Raw genomic sequence first — 24168 nt, forward strand, 5'->3', positions numbered from 1 at the left:
AGGCAGCGGATTATCACTTATTTATCTAGTTTACAAATAGTGAATATTTTAAGTTTTCTTTGTTTGACAAACAAAGAAATTTATGAGAAAGTGTGTCAAGAAAATAGAAGAAAACAGTGCGCATAAGATTTCCTCCTGATACAAGAGAAAAAAGAACAAACTCAAAAACCAGAGAAAAAATATTACAAAACAGCTCTACTCAAGCAAAGCAACCCAGTCCTGTGGTAGATCTGACCGAGGCAAATACCAAAAGAAACCATTCCCCAAAACCCACAGCAATGCAAGAAGCACCATTCTATTACAAAGCAAGTAAGGAGAGGTATCCAAGTTCTTAAAGATTCTGGCATTTCTCTCCCAACCAAATACACCCAAACCCAAACATACACAAAATTGAGCACTGGCAGAAAGCCTCTCTCTCCTTCACCTTTCAAAACCCCAAACAAGTACAAAACACCTCCAAGAAGGAAACGCAATCCCAAATCTCCAAAAAAATTCCAGGCAATTTACTCCATAGGGTACAAGAGAAATGGCAATGTACGAACAATTGTGAACAGTTCTCTCTATTCTTACAACAGAGAACACATATATCAGGCAGTAATGAGTTTACATTTCTGAAACATGCCATTGATATTAATTTTTTTCCCCAAGATTGCTATCCCCAAAAAGGCCTTAACCATAGAACGCTTGTCTTTCCAAACGAAAAATTGAGGTGCAAAGGGCATGGAGCATGAGTAAAATGAGAAAAGAAGGATTTAAAATCCCTAAAAGAATCAAAGCCCCAAAATATTCTGTCACTCCCCAGTTGGAGCTGAAAAGAAACAAAGCACATTGAAAAAAGGACAAGCTCACTGGTCTATATCTCATTAAGGTTCCTCACAAGTAAAAATCACAAAACTGCTTGCAAATGTAAAAGTAGAGATGAAGGAATCATGAAAAGAACATAAATGATAAAGACAAGGGTACGTATTAGCCAAAGGAGACTCCCCTAATCAACTATCTTCCCAGAAATGGATGATCTTCCCATTACCAACACTGCAGGGAAGAGTTATAAATCTGAGACAAAAATTTCCAAGGATTTGAATAATATTGACCCCAACTTTAGCATCCTACCATTTTAAAGTCATCCAAATACATTGCAAATTACCCTGTTCCAGAGAGAAATTCCAAAGGAAGTCACGCAAGGAAATGTTTTTGGACACCAAATTAACTAGACCAAGACATCTCTCCCATTTGAATCTACTGACAGTCACCCTAGCTAACAAGATGATCTCGATCACACAATGCAACTCCCAACCACAAGACACTCCTCAATCCTCATCGACTTACCTAATCTACAAGCCACTCTCACAGGAATATTGAAAAGGGAGAGGAAGTACACAGGGATAGAAGAAAGGCATGAAAGAGCAATACAATCCCCCCCCCCCCCCCCCCTAAGAGTGAAAATCCTCCTTTTCCACCCATCCAACGTCCTGACAACTCTATCAAAAACCAGGCACCAAAAAGAATCAGTAATTGGATTACCACCTGAGTGAACAGCTAATACGTGATTGGGCCAACGCAGAACACCTCAACTATAGCTAACCTATCAAGTATCAAAAGGACATGGGTTGATAGTTGATACCAGCACCCACAATGTGACTCATAGAGAAATTAATCCTAAGGCCTGACACTCCATTAAAAACTAGATAGCATATTGGAAAAGCTAACCATGAAATAAAGAGAATGGTGTCATCAGCAAATTGCAAATGCAATATGGGGTAAGCTCTCATGGCACACCTTGACCCCTTCCACCAAGCCTCTATTAACCTCCTAACCAATCGTTCTACTCAGAGCATCAACAATAAGAGCAAAAGCAAGAGGGAAAGAGGATCGCCCTGCGTTAGACCCCTAGGGACACTAAATCATCATTTAGGCTCCCCATTTACTAGACAGAGATGATCAAAGACCAAAGGCACCCCCCTAATCCATTTCCTTCATCTCAACCAAAACTTTTTGAGTATTAATAGTTCATGCCTACATGTACAAAAAACATAATATGTTCATCCCAAAGAGGCATGGCAAGATTAGATTATAGAGCCAAATATTCTAATTTGGTACATGCATATTACAAGTGTAACTAAATTATGTATTTTACGAAGTATATGATAACCAGAATACAACATTCATTCACATTGCTTAGATCACAAATTGTAAATAATATATACATACACATGCATATATATTCTATAAAACACACATTAGAATAAGAATACAACAGACAACTCAGACAATTCAGTAAAATAACCCATATTTTTTTTTGTAAAGCCTATTTGATAGCACCTATTGACTAGTTTGTAACTCCTCTCTCTTTTTTTTATTGTTATCAACTAAAATTGAAACGCGTAAATTAAAATAATACCCTGAGGTTTTGCATAAGATACCCACACAAAACTCTAAGGCCTAAACAGGAGATAGATGGGGAGATTCAAAAACAGCACACACATACCTTGGCCATCAGTCGTCAACATCCTCCGCATAATTGGTAGCAAGGTTGGCTCAATGTGAACAAATAGGTGAGGAAGCCTGCTGACTGACTCAAGAATTGTGCTTATGGCACGCAAACAACCAACGGCTGCCAAAGCACCTGTGTCATCAACTTCATCATCTGCTTCGGCAGTGTTCATACACCGCCAAAATGCAGCAGCCTGGAAATAAAAATTAATCAACTTTCAACAAAAGCATGATGTGATGGCACTGCGGATCTAATAAAAATAGATATTAAAGAACTGGGAATTACCAAATTTTGACATAATCCAAGAGCATATGGTGCCATCTCCTCCCCAAACTTGTCCACAATAGTCTCAAGAGTAAACACAAGGTCCTCATTTTCAACCTCGTTCATAAGTTTAAAAAACTCTTCAACAAAATAAGGGAAATATTCATGAAATTGTCAAATAAAAGATTGGCAATAATACAACCAAATCAAAGCCCCATACCATCAAGTAATTGAGGAAGAATTGGCCGTATTTCATTCAAATCTGCAAAATCAACATTATCACATTTTTTTTCTGATGGGCATAAATAATATTTGAACGAACAATGGATTGAAGTCGTAACAACAGCTACCTTTGCAAGCTTCGACAAAAGAGCGCAATGCAAAAACAGAATCAACACGAACAGGTAGCTCTGGATCACGTAACCCAGAAACCACACTGTGCAGTGCTTTGCGGAAATTGTTCTGGTCTGAGAAGTTGATGTGAGCATACTGTCCTGCTACCCATGCCGCCTAAAATTGCACAATATTATTTGGAAAAGATTCAGTCAAATTTCTAACATGCCAAACTTAAAAGAAATATCATATTATGCAAAAGGCTTATCGAAAAATGAGATGATCACTATCTTGGTTCAATATTTAATATTATTCCACAAGTCCATGCATGATTAATTCTTTGGAGCCACAACATACTCCTAATGAAAATTAACTGTGCTGAGTTTTTTATGGAAATTTTCGCTTAATAGGGGGTATGGAACAACATTTTTTTAAGATTCTCCCAACTAATTTATGATATATTAAATTAGTTCCACAACCAACAAAACTAGCCAGCTCTACCACACCCCACCAAATTGCTTCTAGCAAGTAATTTTCCCAATCTAAGGCACCGCCTTACCTTACATAGGCTCACATTAACAATTCCTTCTACCATAATAATCCTAGACAACAAAATGATTGCTTTGTCTTTTTTAAAAGATAACTTGATTACATTGTCTTTTCGAAAAGATAACTCATCAAGAAAATCAAGAAATTTATAAATCTAACAAGAATTTCAAAATAGCAGGCAGAATGGAACGGTGTGGGAGGAGTCGCAGTATTTAGTTGCACCTGCAGGCCGAATGTAGAAGATACAAATTATCACACACACGAAGAAGGAAAAGATGGCACTAATGTCTCCATGGGTGAAGGGTCACCCACCCCAATATTCAACCTGCTGACTTCCCTAGCAACAACCACAACAACTAGGTACCCCTTGGCCCAGTCATACCAAGTTCAAGTCAGAAAGCTTAAGATGCAACTAGTGTATAAACATTTCAGATTAGGAGAAATAAAAACATCGTGGATTATGCAATCCCAACCCAACCCATTTCTTTGTTATAGATTAGTGGATCATCTTGGGGCCCCCAGTTCTGATTTTCTTTCTTCCCCAATGTACAGCAAGCAAAATTACTTCAAGTGAAGATTCCCTTGCCAGTTAAAAAGAAAATCTTCCAAATGCAGTATCTGCAACATTCTAATACTAAACATATACAATAGAAAGAAATGCATAATAGGAAAAGAATATCTAATCATACTGTCCACATGCTACAATTGCAGATCTGGCAATATAATTGCATACTAACAGAGGATTGAACATGGTGGAGGATAAAAAACCATAATAATAATAATAATAAAGAATGTGCTGTGACAAACCTTGGCTCTGAGATGGCCAACAGGACTTCTGAACTCAGGGAAAACATGTTGCACCAACATATGCTCAAGCTCAGACCTGTAAGGATCAGTTTGTTTGAGCTTATCACACAGTGCTCCAATTGCAAGAAGGGCACCATCTTTTTGTCTGTAGGGTTTGTACTCAACTGGCGCTTCATCATATCTGGTTTAGAAAAATATATATATTAAAAGAGATGCTCCATTAACAACAAATGAACACAGGACATGATAAAAAGCGACACAATATCTCATACCTCTTAAATATCTCCACAATGAACTGAATAAACTTTTGTAGATTCTCTTTTCCACGTTTCCTGACCAATTCACTCACAAAATCCATGGATGCAGTCCTAGGGCTATATAAATCTTCAATTATATCTGCCAAAAATCAGCGAAGCATAAGCTAAAATGCAAGTCTAGACAAAGATATGAAACAGAATTGCCCCTAAAATGACAAGTCTGATTCCAAGTACTCACCATAACCTTTCCTAACATATTCATGTGGGTCTTCATCCCAGAGCTTCTGATCATTATCATTGAAACACATGAGTGGAAAAACTATCTCAAAAAGAACAACATCAAGCCGTGGTTCAAGCAACCGATACATAGCAATCCTTGAGATACTGCACACAAATATAAAATAGACAGGACCCGGATTAAAATTTCTTTTTCAACAATAGATTATTATATAGCCAAACTAAAGTGACATTAAAAGACACAAAAAAACAAGAAATAAGCTTTTCTAATGTCATGTAAACTACCAAAATAAAAATCTAGAAAAAAAACTATTATTTGTCAACATTACAAGCACATACAAAATTTAGTTGCCAAGTTCACTCTTTATCCTTCAACTCTCCTCTATGATTTGGTTACACAAGAGGAACAAAGCAATTCTCCAAAAAGTTAAATATTCTTACTCTTATTACAATTTCAAATTCGTATATCAGCTAATAAATTTTTTGAAGAGGTAATTCAAAAAATAAATTGGAGGAGGTCGTTATTAAGAGCATAATTGGAGGCCAAAATCTCAAATTAAATAGACTACTAAGGCTAAGGGTGATTGCAGAACTCTTTTGTTTGAGCATTCCAATGGCAAGACAACGAATATTCTGGAATTTGAGTTAGATTCAGAAGTACTTACTTGTGATTAAAGGTTAATTGTGGTAGCTGTGGACGGGATTTGAGAGACTTATAAGGTGTTGTAAACGGACAGCTCATGATTTAGGGCTTGGCTGAAATCCAATTGATAATGAAAACACTTTTGGTTGGGGTGACCTTGATAAAAGGAAGTGAGAATAACTGTACTTGACATTGAGAAAGAAAATCCAATGGATTCAAATGGTTTTACCATGTCGCTTTTTAATGCTAGTTGGGAGGGGATATCAAGGATGATCCTCAGACGTGTTCCATCAGTTCCAAAGTGATGAACTAGCGAAGAAGAGTGAATTCAACATTTTATCAAAGGAGAGATTATCATTCTTGGATTGTTGATTCTTCTGGGGAGTATGTAAATCTTTTTTTGAGCATTTAACCAACAAAAGCTTTCCTTTGCCACTTCATAGATCCATTTGGAAGGCTAAAGTCACATCTAAGATTAAGGTTTTTATTTGGTTGGTTGTTTTTAATAGAGTTAACACTAACAATTTGTTGCAGAGTGGAAGGCCTTTTAAGGCTTTATCTTATGATGTTCTCTTCATTTTCAAAATTCAGAATCTGTTTCTCACCTTCTCTTTCATTGCACCTTTTCTTGAAGGGTGTGGAGCAATTTTTTGGTTTATTTGGAGAGACTTGAATGCATCCAGAGCCAGTGAAAGATTTTTTGGCTACCCATTTTTCAGGATTTGGAAGGGGTGAGGATGCTTTGGACTTGTGGAGGTGATGCAATCGTTGCAGTTTTGTGCGGGATTTGATTGGAACTGAATGCTCATATTTTTACGGGGAAGAGGATTCAGAATTCGGCCTCCTCGTGGGTTTTTGCAGCAGTGCATTTCAAAGGGTCTTCTTTTACTGATTTACAGCATGATTGGTTGGCTGTTGTTTTGATTTATTTTGATTTTGTATCTTTTAAGGAGGATTACTTACTCTCCTTGTTTTACTACTTCTTCTTACATAAAATTTTCTCTTTTTCAATCCAAAAAAACATCTCTCATTCCCAAGAGGGATCATACCAAGGTGATTAAGCTAATCATTTGGTTAGATAGGGAACTGCTTTTACACCTAAAAAGGAGGGGGTTTGACCTTGGGTAGTTGGTGACTGAAAACATTTTGCTCTAATGGGTAAGTGGCCATGGTGTTGTCCCTTAAGAAAATTCCCTTCAGCACAAAATTTTTTTCTTAATGATGGAAAAAGAAGTATATTAATAGAAAAATAATGTACAATACAGGAGAATAAGGAATCCTCCAAAAAAAGGAGAAAAAACAGAAAAAGAAGAGTAGAATAACAAACAATTAATACCAAACAGCAAACCAATCACCCTGAACATCTTCAAGACATAATCCCTTGAAACAACCAGCAGCCACAGCCCATAAAGACAAATACTGAATCTTATCACAAACAAAAACCAACAAGTGTTCTTCCCCTTAAAAATGTGATTGTTCCTTTCCATCCAAATATCAAACAACACAGCAAACAAACTACATCTCCATAAAGCAGTCTTGCTTTTGATACTTCCAAACCCCAAAAAAAGAGTAGCCCACATATTGTCCAGAAACACCAGACAAATCCAAATTTGCCTAATAAAACCAAATTACTTGTTCCAAATCCTCCAAGAGAAAGAACAAATGAGAGGCAGTTTCAGAACTATCAAAGCAATGACCAAATACATCCGGCGATAATGCCTTAAAAGGCCTCCTACTCTGCAACAGATTGTTAGAGTTAACTCTATTAAGAACAAACAACAAACTAAAAGCCTTAATTTTAGATGGAACTTTGGCCTTCCAAATCATATGAAAGAAAGAAAATGGCATATTCTCTCGGGTCAGGAACTCGTAAAGAATTGCAAAAAAAATTCTCCTGAAAACTCCAGCACAGACTTCCTCACATCCCCACCACTGGAAGGACAGCAATCCCCCAAATTAACTAAACAAAGACGCATCTAAGGAAATGAAAATCCCACAAAAAATTCAACCCATTAGAAAGCAAAACAGAAAAAATAAGGCCATTATGAAATGGAGAAAGACAATAGAAATGAGGAAACAACATGAAAAGAGCCAAATCTTCCGCCCAGGGTCTTCCCCAAAAATGAATACACATTCCATTGCCCGCCTCAAACTTGGTATTAGAAGTAAATTTGGAATGCAGGGTAATGGGTGGGTTCCTAAAGTGGGGACTATGCTACACACAAGTCCATGGCTCCGATATATATAGATTAGGCCTTCAATGAAATGGGAGAATGATACGACAGTCATCCATGCTACACGCGAGTCCTTGGATGTTGTCTCGGATTTCCACTTCCAGGGAACAAAATTGCATATGGTGTATCATTTCCAGGAGGACATTTAGATTGGGGATGTTCCTTTCTCAGCATCTTTCCCTCATCTTTCAGACTCTCGCACCATCATATTGCTATGGTTTCAATTTTTTATACGATGAAGGGGAATTATTCTCATAGGATAGCATCTTTCCCTCATCTTTACAGACTCTTGCACCTCCATAATATGCTATGGCTTTGATTTTTTATTCTATATAGGGGAGTTATTCTCATAGTATTTTTTGGTGGAAATCTCAATAAACGGGAAATCAAGCACATTTTTTATCCAAAAAAGAAGAAAAGTAATAAAGAGAATGAATATACAAGACTGGAGAATAAGAAATCCTCCAAAAACGAACAAAAGAGCAAAAATAAAAATAAAAAATTAATATCAATCCCACTGAACATCCTCAAAAAGCAGACCCTCAAAACAACCAGCAGCAACAGCCCACAGAGAAGTCAAATATTGAATTTTATCCTAAAACCAAAGACCATGAAGTCTTCTTCCCCACAACATAGTACACAACCCGCATCTCTAAAGTGCTGATTTACCTTTGCCCCTTCCAAACCCTGAAAAAGAAATAGCCAACATATCCTCCACCGACCCCAGGAAAACCCAACTTTCCCTACTAAAACCAGAGAGTATATTCCAAATCCTCCAGGACAAAGAAAAATGTAAAAATAAATGAGTCAGATTCAGAACCATCAAAACAAAGAACATACAGATTCAGGGAAATCAACAAACTTGCCAATTCGATGGATGGTCTTCAAGCTTTTCTTCCTAATTCTACATAAGATATCAGGATAGACAGGGGATGCTTCTTGTAATTGCTCACATATGTTATTTTTTTACAGCAATTGAAATCTTCTACTAACACTGCTTTCCATCAGACAAGGCAAAAGTTCTCTAAAATATGACAAGGCATTCACCTAGGCCTTCAGTACCTAATAGAATTAGAACTATCATTATTTGCATGTTAGAAGGCTAACAAAGCACTCTATCTTGCCATCATGTAATGCATGTAGAATGCAATAGGAGTGAGCTTTGTTTCACATTGCAATATGGTTTACACGGGTACTCAGCTTTGGTGTAGGTTGTATGCTATTATGAAGGAATTGAATGTGAGATGGTTAGTGTGAGAGATGTTTGGTGGCTGAAAATTTTAGGATATATAAATGAAATGGAAGACATTATGGCAATGTTCTTGGTTTGTTGTCCTTTCAGTAATGTGAAAGAAGAGTAACCATAGAGTTGATGACCAAGATACAGTGGGACATTCTCTTTGGGAGAGAGCAACATTCCTAGCTTTTCTTTCAGCTACAGATTTTGATATTTCAGTGGAACTTCATTGAGTGATTTCTTGAACATGTTATGCAATAGATAAAAAAAAATCTCAAGTAAACGTTTCTCAAGAACAAACATGTTACACATTAAAAATTTCTTGGCACTCAAGAGGGTTTAAAATTAAAAACTCTAGAAATCCTAAGGGGGTCTTTGGTATCACTATCAAAAATAACAACAAACTAAAACGAAAGCTAAATATAACTGAAAACTAGCAACCCATTTGGTCAATATTTTCTAGAACTAAAACAAATTAAAAACCAAATTGAACAAATACTCAACTTTGTCTTTGAATCAAATAACAACTAAAAATATGACTGAAAAAATGAAAATAAAAAGAATACAAATCAAAAAATATCATAACAAAATATGTTAACTATAATTATTTTACTTAAGTATTATATTTCAAAAATCACTTTTTTATCTAAAAACAATCTGATTATACATGACAATTGAAAATTAATAAAAATATTTTTTGAAGGACTTATTATTTTTTTCCAAATCTCTAGAAATTTTATGGTATGCTTATTTTAATTATATTTCAAATTCACACGGTAATTTTACTTGACTAAAAATTATGTATAAAATGATATAAGCCACAAAAATGAATTGTGGATGTTAGAGTATTGTGACAAGAAGTTGTTAAAACAATTCAAAATCACAAATTTTGGTTTTTAATTTTGGCTAAGAAAAAATCCAAGCAAATGAAACAGAAAACTAGCAACATAAATAAATGCTTTATCATACTCTATTTCTTCACTATACTGCAATGAAAATAGGAAAAAAAAAATGACACCAAACAGCCCTCAAATCTCAAGTAGATGATCTTACTTACAAAACATGCAAAATCATTAGAAAATTAATGTTAGGAAAAATAAATGACCCTTAATTTTGCTTGCACTAGCCTTGTTTCTTCCTCTTAAATTATATCACTCTCAACAAAAATAATATGAAAAAAATAAGACCTGAAAACACTTTTTTTAAAAAGCTATGAAAAATAAGACCTCAAATTATCCTTGGGCTTTTAAATGTAGGCCCTTTCCCTTCCAATGCCTCCTAATATTTCTCTCTCTCCATATGCAATAAAAAGGGATGGGAGGTAGTCTATCTCCCATCTCATACCCTTTTCCACCCCCTCCAAGGTTGAACCCGAGACGTCCAGCATAGAAGTACCAAACTCCAAACCCTTGGGATGTCCAGTTGGAGACAGTTATAAAAGTCCCTAAATTATAAATATGAGTAACTATAACAACCCCACCCCACCCCCCACCCCCGATAACATAGGTTTGCACTAACATATACCAATGATAAGCTTCTAGGAATTCTGAAAAATGGCACTCGACAAAGTCCACTTGTCCCAAGAAAGGAAAAGAAACAAGAAGAAGGGCCCATTCAGTTGTGCATAAGTCTTCTTATTTTTCCATTTCAATTTCCTCAAAAAACTAAAAAAATTGCACTTTGTTTTCCTAGAGTTTGTGCAGAAAACTTGAAAAGCACTCTTTCCACAACCATACAAATGTAGTAAAAATTGGTGGAAAATGGTATTGTGTAATTCTAAGGAAGGAAAAATGAAAACTTTTTGTCCAGAACAGAACAGGGATATTCAAAAAACAAAATAAATAAAATTGTTTGAAGTGGCAAGAAGCAAAAATTATTACTATTAGAGAACTACTTGACAGGGACCACCACCTAGGCTGCTTATTCAACAAACTTATTTTAAGGTGTATATGTGTATGCTGTGGCACAGTTAGGATCCAGTTTGAACTTTGGATCAGAATTCTTTGTCCCTTTTCTCCATACACCTCAGCACCTTCTTCTTCTCCTCTTCTTCTTCCTCTCTTCTCTCAATATATTCTACCTCAGTTTGGCATCAGAGCATATCAAAGAACGCTTCATTCCACCCACAAATCCTCTGCTGTCACAGTATTGCTACCCAAACCCTTAAAATCCACAACCCAACAGTACTCCCACTGGAAAAATGTTCTCGCAGCAAAGAAGAAAACAGCTGAAGCACAAAGAAACAAGAAAGCAGGAGAAAATTTGTTGCTGCCAGTTTTAAATTACGGATGGAAATTGTGGAATGCAAGGACAGTTCCCCCCCCCCCCCCGGGCGACAAACACCCTTCAGCAGAACCTCACTAGAAATCCTTTATTGTTATCGACAATGACAATCCACATTTCATCATTAGAACCCAACATCCCTCCTCTCAACTTGCAGTTTCATCGCCCCATCCAGTTCATGTCTCCATCACCTGATAGCCCCAATCATCACATTATCCCAATACCACAACAGTTGCTAGAAATCCTTCCATCTTGCAGCCACCATCATTGAAAATCTCAACAACTTCCAAATCTGCAATAGGGAACTTGAATAACCATTTAATTTCCTAGCAAAGCACATACCATAACTATCCAACCCATTAACCATACCCATAGCCCAACCATGAATTGATGAGAAAGAAGAAATTTTGACCACCCTTGGAGAATGATATCAGTCTCAAGAAATTGAGCTTAGTCCACAACACAGTTTGTTGAGTACAATATTTAGATTCGGGAGAGATATTTCAACAACCACTGAGATTTTCAAAGATACTAACAAGAAATTGAGTAAACACTGCAAGACTTTATGACTTTTGAAGATGAATTGTTCCTTCCAGCATTAGTTTGAGTATCTGCCACAATATTTTCAATTATTCCAGCAAGAAACTGAATGTTGCTGTGAGAATTTGAAGGTTGTTTCCAAAGTTGTTTGGAATCCTGGAAATGCAAAAAGACAACTTATCACCACTTTGGAAAAGCTAATGGGCCTAGGATGTGCTTGTACTCTATTGGAATTTATTTTAATGTTTCTTACCTGATTGATGAACTTATGAATTTGCACTAGGCCCACGCTTTTGTGCATTGAATCTTAATTTTGCTTGCCTAAGTCGTATCCTAACAAACCCACCCTTAACTGTTTATTTCTGCCCAAGTTCCAAGAAAAAAAATTCATTTTAATACGAATATCTGTCACGTAGTTGATAATTCTCCATAATTGGCTGCACCTATGTGCCCTTAAGATATTTTGATGATAGCTCAGATCCTCATTTTTTTCTTAGATTGGCTAGTTGACATAGCCATTTTGGTTAGTATGGAATTTCTAATAGACAATGCATCCATTTTGTTAAATCAATACTGATTGGTTTAAAATGAAATATCTTGATAAATATGTCCAAGTTCTAATCGGCAACAGCGAGAAAATCAATTGAATTAACTTATAAAAAAAAGTCTTCTGGTGCATAGTTGTCAAATCAAGATTAGAATCTTGAATTGAAATTTCAATCTTAGGAATGGAGAACATAATCAAGTCGAGTATAAGATTCCGTAAATTTTCCAAAATCAATTCTAAATGACATGCATATATTGATATACAAACAAGAAACAAAATAATAAAATACATTTAAATTTTGATAATAATATAGATGCGGTCCCTAAACAGACGAAAAGTAAGAGTACAAGTTAGGAAATATTAATAAAACAATGAATTTTATGCTATTTAAGGGAAGGAATCAAGGAAAAAAATTGAACTTTTGATGTTTATCAACAATTAAAAGAAAAATTGTAGAGGACAAACTGATAATAATTGAAAACATCTAAACACAACGAAACATGAGTACACCTTAGCCGGTGAGTGTTCCGCCCCTTCTTCTCAATGGAAGAGCACTATACTCCTATTGCGAAGAATGGCTTTGTGAAGGCAACATAAGGTCCAAAGTTATATTTTCTCCCGTTTTAAATGCAAAACTGGCATAAATGGAAGGTAATCATGTTAAAATAAAAGCAATAACAAAGAAAGAAATGTTGCTTTGGGGGTTTCAAACTAGTCGGGTTTCATATCGATTTGATAGATTCACAAGGTGATTTGAGAGATTCGGAAACGGTTAAGTTGATTTTAGATTGGCTAGTAAGATTCGAATCAATTTGGTGCAGAATTGATACGATTCATATGAATCAAATCGTGAATCGTAAGATTCTAACAAATATGTCTGGAGTTTCAAAGATTTGGCGTCAGGCTAGTGTGGTGTTGGGGATTCCTTTCCAACGATCCCTGGGAAAAACAAAATGGAAAATTGGTTCCACTATGCTTGAAAATCGTCTATTAAAGGTATTTTAATCGGGCTGATTCCGTGTTTGATTACATGGTGCCTCTGGAATCAAAGATGTAAAGCGAGAATGGAAGGAGTTTATCAAAGTGCAGATCAGATGTGGAGAAGTGTTCGATTATGGGTTAGTTTTACAGCTGAGAGCACCAATTCTTTTCAAAAATTGAAGAAGTCGAACATTATGATTTTGAACGAGTTTCAAATTAAGCATCAGGGAGTTTGCAATAGGCCTAGAAAAATTATTTTTTGGGTTAAACCTCCAGCAGGGTGGTTAAAACTTAATTGTGATGGGAGCTGTAGAGGCAATACGGGTACTTCAGGAAGTGGAGGAATTATTCAGGATTGCCATGGCATGGCAAAAGCGGTTTTTTCAAGATATTTTGACAATGATACGAATAATAGTGTAGAATTAAAAGCAATCAGGGAAAGCATTGCTTGTGCAAACGATTGCATTTATTTAATGTGATCATTGAAAGTGACTTGCGAATTGTAGTTGATTGGCTTCGGAAAGGTAGATGTACTTTGTGGTATCTTTGGGATTTTTGGGAGGAGCTCATGGTGGACCTAGAAGGAATGAACGTCATGGTGACACATCAATATAAGGAAGGCAATAGTGCGGCTGATTTTCTTGTTAAAGAAGGAGAAATGGGAAACAACGTAATCTATGAAGAACAACACCCTCTACCACGTTATCTGAAACGTATTCTTCGAATGGATAGGTGGGGTATCACTTCCGTTCGTCGTTAGTTCAACCCTCAAGTTTTGTTTGGTGAATTTTAATTTGTTTATGGTTGTTTTTGTGTCTCTATCTTCTTTGCTAGTTTTGTTTAGTTTTGTTGTCTTGGTTTGGTTGGTTGCTGGTGTTGTTTCTGGGAGGGTTTTATTTTATTTTTCTATAATCTCCATTTTTCTTATCTTGTAATCACGGTATTTCTCCGCCAAAAGTGAGGGTTTATTAATAAATAAATGAAGGTGCCGCCCTCTTTTAGTGAAAAAAAAAAAATGTCTAGAGTGCCTGAAAATTTTGCTAAATTTAATTATCTTACATTAGGTATTAAATGGATCAAAGAAGATTGACTATCAGCATGGACAAAGAGTGTTTAAGACAAGAAATTAGGGGTCAAATTCCACCCCAAATGCAAAGAACCCAACCAATTTGTCGAGGTTTATCAAACGAATGTGTAAGCTAAGCAATTTCTCCAACTTTCTACTCACAAGAACATTGATGCACATGTCAGAGATTTTCATAACCCTGGAAAATGTTTTAAGTGGTCAAGAAGAAGCCATGATCTTTGTTTGGAATGTTCAAGAAAGGACTCCGAACTTATTGAAGATCAGTAAGCCACGATTTCAAGTCCATAAGTGAATTATTGTGCAATTATCATGGTTACATTAATGACTTGCACGTTTTTAGTAAACAATTTCTTGACCGTTAGGAGAGCACAAGTCATGAGTCTTCTCATCAAGTCAAGCCCTGGACTAGTGTTTAGTGACCCTAGACACATTTGATGCTTCTTTTATGCTGGCTTGTTCCCAAACTTGGTCGCCGAGGCTTGCACTGAAATTCAAGTTGAATTGCCATTTGCCAACCAATTGCAAGGATCGAAATGCTAGTCTATGACTCAATTCCCAAACCATAATTTCTCATTTTTCACCCAACATGAAGCACAATTTTCTGCCTTTCTTTCTTAAAGATTACTCTATTATTGGGCCCGCTGGTGAAAATTCCTTGACACTTCACATTATTTCACCTCCATCCATTGAACAAATGCCACCATCACTAGTTTCTTTCCCCTCCACATATTCCTTAACCATATGTAGTTGATTTGCCATTAGATTCACAATATAACTAGAAAGAAGTTTGAAATACCACACATGGGTTACTGGGCATGCTAGTTTGATGTATTTGCATCAAAGTAGATATTAAATTAATTTCTCATTTGAGAATTTGTTACTTTTTATAAAAGGGCACTAAAGCCTTCCATGCTTGCTAATGATTTCACTACATCACCTAGTGCTTCTAATGGTCGATCTCGTGTCATTGCTACTGGTGGTGTTTCATTTAAACCATGATATGGATTATGCGGAGCTTTTTAGTGATGGATTTTTTGTTGGAGAATCTATTTGCTACTTTCCTATGTTGATAAAGTATGATACAGTTCATGCCAATTTTTCAATGGCTTTCTTGTTCACATCGTCCAATTGTCGCTACTGCATCATTTCAAAACTCAGGGACAACTTTTATGAAGCTGAGGGAGTTTGACGGATGCTTCCAGACAACCATATTCTACTTAAGATTTAAAAATTAGGAACTTTTTGCTTGGAAATTTGGATATTTGAGGATTTTTTGTCTACTTAGGGTCGTTTTAGGTGTTTCATTTACTTTTGGGATATTTTGTAATTTTTTAATTTTGACTTTTGCGCTGGAGTTAGATTCTTACAATACTATGCTTGTATACTCTACATACATTGAATTCAACTGTATTACTCACGCGTTTCATCCTTCTCTTCTTCAAACTTCAAGCTGTTTTTTCTATATTCTCTTCTCTCTCTCTCCTCATTCTCCTTATTGTCCAACATCAAATTCCGTGAATTTGTGTAAGTATAAGAAATGGTGCCTCAACTTATAAGCTATGCCAGCACAAGATTTATTCAATTTTCATAATGTCTTAGGCACTTGTACGCACATTAACAGTAATTGTCCAAAAATCAGATCAAAATCTAGAGCAAGTACCTATTTTTGGATATTTGAGGATTTTTTGTCTACTTAGGGTCATTTTAGGTGTTTCATTTATTTTTGGGCTATTTTGTAATTTTTTAATTTTGAATTTTGAGCTGGAGTTAGATTCTTATAATACTATGCTTGTATACTCTACAGACATTGAATTCAACTGTATTACTCACACGTTTCATCCTCTCTCTCACTCCTGTGAAGACCCCTTCTCTTCTTCAAACTTCAAGCTGTTCTTTCTATATTCTCTTCTTTCTCTCTCTCCTCATTCTCCTTATTGTCCAACATCAAATTCTGTGAATTTGCGAAAGTATAAGAAATGGTGCTTCAACTTATAAGCTATGCCAGCACAAGATTTATTCAATTTTCATAATGTCTTAGGCACCTGTACACACATTAACAGTAATTGTCCAAAAATCAGTTCAAAATCTAGAGCAACTACCCATTTTTGGAGTATTATAAAGAAGAACCAATGGTCACTTCTTGTATTTATGGTAATGCCTCAAGCTTCCACCACATAACAGAGGGGAAGGTAGGAGGGGAGAGGCACAGATGAAAAATATGAAAATAAACCTTCAATTCAATCTTAAGCAATTCATTTTCCTTCATAATGAATTACCATTATCTAAACTTCGCTTACGAGGCTTATTTTGGTGATTATACATAGCTTCAATAAGAACAAATACCATTACCTTATGTTTGAAGAGGTCTTGGATTTGAATTTTGTGTTGCATTTGGATAAGATGTAATATAAAATTGTACTGAAATTTGTCCAAATCCACTCAAATCCAAATCCAAGGTCCAAAATTCATGCTCCCAAACATAACGCTATTATCTTCATAAAGATACTTCATCTAAATAACATGACTATAGTTTCCTCATTATGCTGTTTTTCCCCAACATCATCAACAGAGTAAGATAACACTAAACTAACCATGACCAGCCAGGATAGACATCTTCTTTTATCACTGACCAGCCATGAGCGACACTGATTTAAATAACATTTTCTTCGAAAAACTAAAAGGCCCTTGTATGACCTGCATTCCTACAGCTAATCCTAGTACCGCTAAAAATTGAAATCCTTAAGTGCAGTCAACAACCCATCTTAGATTGGTATATACTTCAACAATACAATGCTATATATACTCAAGATAATCTTTTGAAAGAATTTGTTAAAAAAAAAAGTGTATATATATGCAAATAGGTTTAAATTGCTAATAATGATTTGCAGAACCATAGCAATAAATTACGGACAGGATAGTATATTTTAAGCTGCCCAAACGGATTAGGCCCAAACCGTAACTTGGCTGGTGTGATCCAGTTGTATATAGACAGCCATATTTCAAAGCCAAGAGTGAAACTTAGGCCACCTAAGACCATGTTCTTAAATTTCAATGAAAATATCGAAATTTCTGCTTTTTATCACCCTCGAAAATAAAATGGCAGTCGATTTCCATTTTGCACAATTTCCATCCAAATTTCAACAAATCATCCGAAATTTATTAAAATCTCAAAATTTTTGCAAAACTTGACAAAAATTCTAACAATAGAATAAATTTCCCTAAGAATTCAAATGTGAGATTTAGACACAAAGTGACATTTCTCTCTTAATTTATCTTATTTTTTTATTGAAACAAAAAATTATTACAAGGGCTTTTGAAATTGCATAAAAAAATTAAACTTACAACAACATTTTATTTAACCATTCATGTATAAATTTTCTTTATTTATATAATAAATAACATTTAAATGATTTTTGAATTTCATTTATATTAACTAAATATGTTTAATACACTTATTATATTATGAATATGGTTAAAACACATTATATTGCGAATATGTTCAATACACAGATTATATTATAATTACTACACTTCATACACAACGTAGATATATTTAAATTGTAATATATTAGTTCTAAAAGTTACATTATTATGTCTATTAACCATTTCTAAAGTTTGATGAAAAAATTCCATGCTTTACTACTAATTTCCATCGCTCTTAAATCAAAATCATTATAGAAATCAAAATCAAAAATTTCATACTTACAAGCTTCGAAATTTTGGTCAAAATTGAAATTTACCACCTAAGTTCAGACAACTAATTTTGGTCAGCATTAAACCGAAGTAACATAATGCTTCTACATGCTACTTCACAATTATTCACTAATGACTATTAGTAGCTATTAAAGATTACCTACAGTGCATGGGGATAAGAACCAATGAGTTAAATGGACAGCTAAAAAATAATTAAAACATCAAACCTAATTTAAGTAAAGAACTAAAAGTATTTTTTTTCATAATCCACCAACTTGTGATTCCCCATTGGAACAAATAGATGTTTAAAAGTGTACGAAGATTGATGACTGAATGCAAATTCAGTGCCTGTATCTCTTAGGCCTATTTCAGGCATAAGCTCAAACCCAAAATAAACTTTTGTGTTGGTTTAGGCTAGGCTTCAGCAGGCCCAGCCCATTCTCACATGATGAAATAAAATGGAGGAATACAACACAAACCTGTTGCTAAGATATTGCAAAACAAGGTTGGTAACTCTGTCAGGTAAGTAACCTCCAACACGAATCACATTCAATAAATTTAAGTGGCACTCCAAAATTTTGCCTGCATAGTTCTTCTGGAACATTTGAGCAAATGCTCTGTTCTCTGGATTCTGAATTTTCATATCTCCAAACCTGTAGCATGAGGTTGTAGTCAAGACAATGACTCAGAGAAATTCAAAAATATCCAAGAGGTGGCAAGATGTCTGAAATACAACTACAAAAAGTATATCTCACCGCGTATACAGCCTGTTTAAAATGTGAACAGTCCATTTTTTGACCTTCCACCATCCCCATGATTTCCTGAGCTCTGGATCCACAGGTTGACCTTCCACTGGGACAGGCCTCTCTAATATATTTAAGAAAAGAACCATCCAGGTATTGAAAACATTTGGATCATATAGTTGCTTTGGAATCTCCAACTGAAAAAGGCAAAAATGAATGGTGAAGCATAAACTATGCAAAATTAAAATTTTTGGAACAATTAGTCAAGAAAATATATACTGCACAAAAAGTTTGAAGTCTCATAAAAATAAGAAAAAGAAGGAAAGAAAAAATCTTGTAGTCATAATTTCTTAAGAGTAAAAATAAAAAATGGTGGTTTTTGGAACATGCATGGCCCATCTGAGCTAGTTTTCCCAGTGGCAGCAGATTCCTTTTATTTCCATGCACATGAAAACATTTATTTTTCATCTATAAAACACCATGGGCAAAAAAACAAAGAAATAAAAATGATTTCTTTAGAAAGATAAATTCCTTCTTTTCTCCACTGCTATTGTTTGCAACTTGTCTATCTGCCTCCTCTAAAATGCCTTCTCAAAGACAAGGAACTGAAGAGAAACACATTTCACCCTAAAAATTAGCCTTGGACTATTAACTCAGAAAGGAACATCTGTTTCCATCAATACTTTTAACTATAATTGTTGATAGGAGAAATCCGCCTTGCTGAACATAAAGCACCATATGTAGATCTCTCAAATAAAAGGTATGTAAGCTCTTTCTGTTTAGGAACATACATATATGGATGACCAGAATATTTTACAAATAAGCTTGATCAAATCAGCTACTTCAAGCGAAGGGTTGCCAATCTGCACAAGCCTGGTAAATATACTAAGCAAATGAGGAAAAGTCTCCTCAACAATGTGAAAGACTGGCATCCTCTCCTCATCTGACTTGAACCTGAGACAACAGGAAAAAAGTCGCAAAAACCCAGTGAATAAGATCTTAATTGATGTATAATTAATTCCAGCAGAAAATTAAGACAATGCTAACTGACAAAAAAAATAACAAAGCAATAGAATCACTAAAATATTAAATAGAACTAAATATTTTTTCCCAAGTTGATTAAAAACTATTTTTTGCAGTCTCTGATTAAGCAGAAAAAGAAAGAATTTGAAGATTTTCTCACGAACAATGTCAGCTCAAAAAGCAAGATTAATAGTTCATCAAAAACAGAAACGTCATTAAAACGAATGTTCATTTCATCTATAAAAAAAAGTTATTAAAACAAACGTTCAAGATCATTTCATCCGCATATGGAAATGTGAGCCAGATTGGATGTCACTTTAGAACTAAAAACAAGTTCTAAAGTCCTTACTAAAAAAACTCAAGAAAGGATGACAGAGAACCCCATGTATTCACAGGATCGCAGCCATAACCTTCAAAAGCAAGGCAGCTTAGCTTTTCCTCCAAAAACAGCATCATACCTTTCAAACAATAATAATAATAATAATATAAGGGCCTTTTAGTTGGGGGGAACAGTTTTTGTTCCAAATTTTCGAATAATTACAAAAATGCCACCTTGTTTTCTACTTCTTCAAGATTTATAGATTAAATTAAGAAAACAATAAAAAATGTTTACCATCTTCCCTACAAAAATTTTGAGAACAAGAAAATAAGGTGGCATTTTTGTAATAATATGAAATTTTGGAGATAGAAAATCAAACAGTTCTCCACAAGTGAACAAGGCCGAGCATACTTCCACTTTTGCTACGGCAGCACGAATGATGATACTAATTCAAGCACCAAAACTAATGCCCCAAACACAACTCATTTTAACATTTACCCACATCAAACACCAACTCTAATATACATAGGTTTAAAGGGAAAATATGGTTCAAGATGAACAACAGCCAAAAATTTTGTGGGTAGAAAACGCAGTTCAACAGAAAGTAGAAATAAGTAGAAAAAAAGTAAAGGAGCTAATATGAACTAAAAAATCGAAAGGATTTTTGTTAGATGGAATATAAAACTTTAAAAAGAGGGAAAATCATAAAAGAAAATAGAGAACCAAAAAGTTGCAAGTAGACTTAACAAAAAGAAAGAATGTAAGTAGACCGACAAAATATATGGGGGAGAGGAGGGGAATTATACCAAAATAGCCCCCCGATTCCTGAGCATATAATTCAAGGAGATTACTTTGAACACAGAAGAGTACAACAACAACAAAACCGAGCCTTAGTCCCACTAAGTGGGGTCGGCTATATGAATCCTTTTCGGCTAATTTATGCGATCATAGACCATTTTGAACACAAAAGAGTAAGGCCTAAAAACTAAAACAATGCAAAGAAAATCGTGAGTAGCTGAGGCAAATTGATCTTAAAAAACTGTCTCATTTCACGAGTTCCACAACAGCCAAAAAAAATAGCAGAGCAAGCAAATTGCCAATAGATCATCTTTCCTCACTCCTCAATTATTTCAAAGCCTCAAAAATCCTATGCGCATTAATATTTATTAAAAAAAAAACCCAAAAACCCCCACTGTAAGCTTGCCAAAAATATCAAATAAACTTATTTCACACCACCTACCAATTTATTTCAAAAAATTCGCAAATTTTATGAAATAGAATGATTGCACATAAATGAATCTGTATGTTGACTAATGTATGTATTGTTTAAGACGATGTACATACTCGTATTTTCTAGAAAGAATCCTCAGAACGAACAGAGCTCCATAGACTTGCTGATCTTGTAAGTTATGCTTCACCCAGTGCAGTAGATTTGGCCATTGCTCAGGATAATCAGCATGGATAATTGTCTTGAGGCACTCACCAAGTTGAGCCCTGTAAAACATGCCATATTGGGACAACACAAATATTGCTGAACTAACCATTATAAGTTTTATTGCAGTGCAGCAATTTACAACTTTTTTAATGGGAAGATCCTATTAAAGAATTGGCTGCATGTAAGGCAGATTAAACTTATGCCCAAAAAAATTTAGACACTAAAAGAAGTTTGAAAACAATATGTAACTACAGGACAATATGCAAATTATTTATGGTGGAATTCAGTTTACCACCATTACAGCAACAAATCAATACAGATATCTTAAATTCAATGATTTTGCATTTCATATCCACTTGATCATTTATTCCTTTTCCTTAACAAGTAATGAATGCAGCAATAGAATTCCAATTGATAATTGCTTGAAGGCAGCTTAAAAACTGTTACAAAATTAGAACATGCACCAAATATATACCTGCCAGAGAAAAACAATCCAACTGGCACTAGATTAAATATTACTCCATAAATAAGCACTTGATACAAAAGGAATAACAAACTAAATCAAACAGAAGTTTTATCAATAACAGATGCAACAGTTATACCTCAACAATGGCGGAACTTGTGTAACAAACACAAGAATATTCTGTCTCACCATGTCTTTATCACCCTGCGAGATCTTTGGTTGCTCATCTACGTAAAAGAACAGGCAACATCAATTAGACATGGCATATATAATCAGCATCATATTGCACATAAGTATACATACCAGGCTCATGGGGTGACCAGTTTTTTGCAATAAAGTTTTTGAAATGAATACTAGCCACCTGACGCACTGCCATGTCACAATTGCCATCCACAATGATCTGGAGCAACCTCACCAGATGCTGAGGGGTGTACTGAAACTGCAAAAACAAACATTCAGGGAACATAAATTTGGACTGATAAAACACGCATGAAGTACCTAAGGACTACAAAAGAAGACCAAACCCATTGGACCTTGATCCAAATTCCATAACTCAAGCTCCACTTGTTTCAACACCAATGACAGCCAAGAAAAATATTTGTCGCTCAAAATCCATTTAACTTGATATACATTTTATTTTCATACTCCAATAAATTTATCAATTACACGTGAAAGTTATTTTTTTGATAAAATATTTTTTGAAAATTCATAATTTATGGCCTTGCTGATAAAAAAAAAATATATGTGATTACTTATTTCGCCACAAGGCATTAGTGGAATCATCAATTCTTTTCGGTTGGCCGGACTAATAAAATCTTTCCCCAGTTGAAATTAAGAATGTTCGACCGGAACAAATGGAGCTCCAACGAATCAGCAAATCAATAAGATAACGCTGGATGCTCGAACAGAAGAAATAAATATAGTAAGGATCAGAAATAAAGGGAATTAATCTCCATAGAAACAAACACGACGTCACTAAATTGACCAGACAGATCAAGCGCGCAAGCATAGTAGTGAATTTAACTTTCTTAATGTACAATCAACCTAAGATTCTGCGGAAACTAAAATAGTAAGTGGATAAAAAATAAAAAAAACAATACCTGGTTGAGGCTTTCCTCGGCGGCTTTTCGCTCGTCGGGGTTGGGACTGAGTGCAGCCTGGAGGATAACAGCGAGGCTAGGAAGATCCATGTATTAAGAATGAGAATGGAGTACGGGATGATCCGGTTGAATGTTCGAATCTGATTTTATAAACCCTAGCTCAATCAAACTGAGATAATCACGCACGGGGATGAAGGGCAGAGAGCGAGAAGAGGCGCAGGGGAGGAGGGAGGGGAGAGGGGGAAGGGGAGGGGAGGGCGGAGGGAGACAGCTATGGAGAGGAGAGGTATTTAAAACATTAGGGTTTACAGTTGTTTAACTACTACTGGTTGACTGGAAAGGAAAGGGGGCCTCCACTGGAAGTCTGGAACAATACGACTCGGTTTGGAACGCGCGCCTGTACAAGTTTCCTTCTCCGTCGCGCTACGAAGGCATGAAACGGCGCCGTCTGAAACCAATGTGATTTGCCATACGACGACTAGCCCTGACGGACAACATTTGGGTAACAGGGGTTTCGACCCGTAACATCGTCAGTTGTCGAATGGCAACATTATGGCTTTTCGATCGCACGTGCGCCCTGCAGACACTCTTTTGGATGCTGCTTCCTAAGCAAATTATTTGAGTTATTTTCCCGGAAACAATATTTTTCCTAATGCACCATTTCCCAAACTGACTGACAGCTGGAGAAATATTTTCCAAACTAATGCGGTTCAAAATCTCCATCCCTTGATATTTATTTAAACAAAGTTTTTGCATAAAAGATGTTTTAAAAATATTATAAACGACAGAATAATTATTTATTAAAATAACGTAAAATATAATTTAAATTTTAAAAATTAAGAAAATAGTTATTCCTTAAATATTTTTAATTATTTCATTCAACTTACACTAAGAGTGTGCTA

The 24168-nt window shown here is 35.3% G+C and overlaps 1 protein-coding gene across 1 annotated transcript in view; it reads right to left on the reverse strand.

Annotated features, from left to right (window-relative positions):
* Positions 1–23744, reverse strand: part of LOC131152418 (importin beta-like SAD2) — a 40938-nt gene extending 17194 nt beyond the window's left edge. The window contains exons 1-14 of the mRNA XM_058104286.1: positions 23267–23744; positions 22470–22605; positions 22306–22393; positions 21613–21762; positions 19718–19880; positions 18939–19123; positions 18663–18836; positions 4940–5085; positions 4717–4840; positions 4445–4625; positions 3106–3265; positions 2976–3017; positions 2777–2895; positions 2486–2684 (exon numbers count right to left, since the gene is read on the reverse strand). Coding sequence (XP_057960269.1) covers positions 2486–2684; positions 2777–2895; positions 2976–3017; positions 3106–3265; positions 4445–4625; positions 4717–4840; positions 4940–5085; positions 18663–18836; positions 18939–19123; positions 19718–19880; positions 21613–21762; positions 22306–22393; positions 22470–22605; positions 23267–23356 — 1957 coding nt within the window. The 5' untranslated portion in view covers positions 23357–23744. The remainder of the gene's footprint in view (positions 1–2485; positions 2685–2776; positions 2896–2975; positions 3018–3105; positions 3266–4444; positions 4626–4716; positions 4841–4939; positions 5086–18662; positions 18837–18938; positions 19124–19717; positions 19881–21612; positions 21763–22305; positions 22394–22469; positions 22606–23266) is intronic.
* Positions 23745–24168: the final 424 nt, after the last annotated feature.

Source organism: Malania oleifera, chromosome 3, assembly GCF_029873635.1.
Source record: "Malania oleifera isolate guangnan ecotype guangnan chromosome 3, ASM2987363v1, whole genome shotgun sequence".
NCBI classification, from domain to species: domain Eukaryota; kingdom Viridiplantae; phylum Streptophyta; class Magnoliopsida; order Santalales; family Ximeniaceae; genus Malania; species Malania oleifera.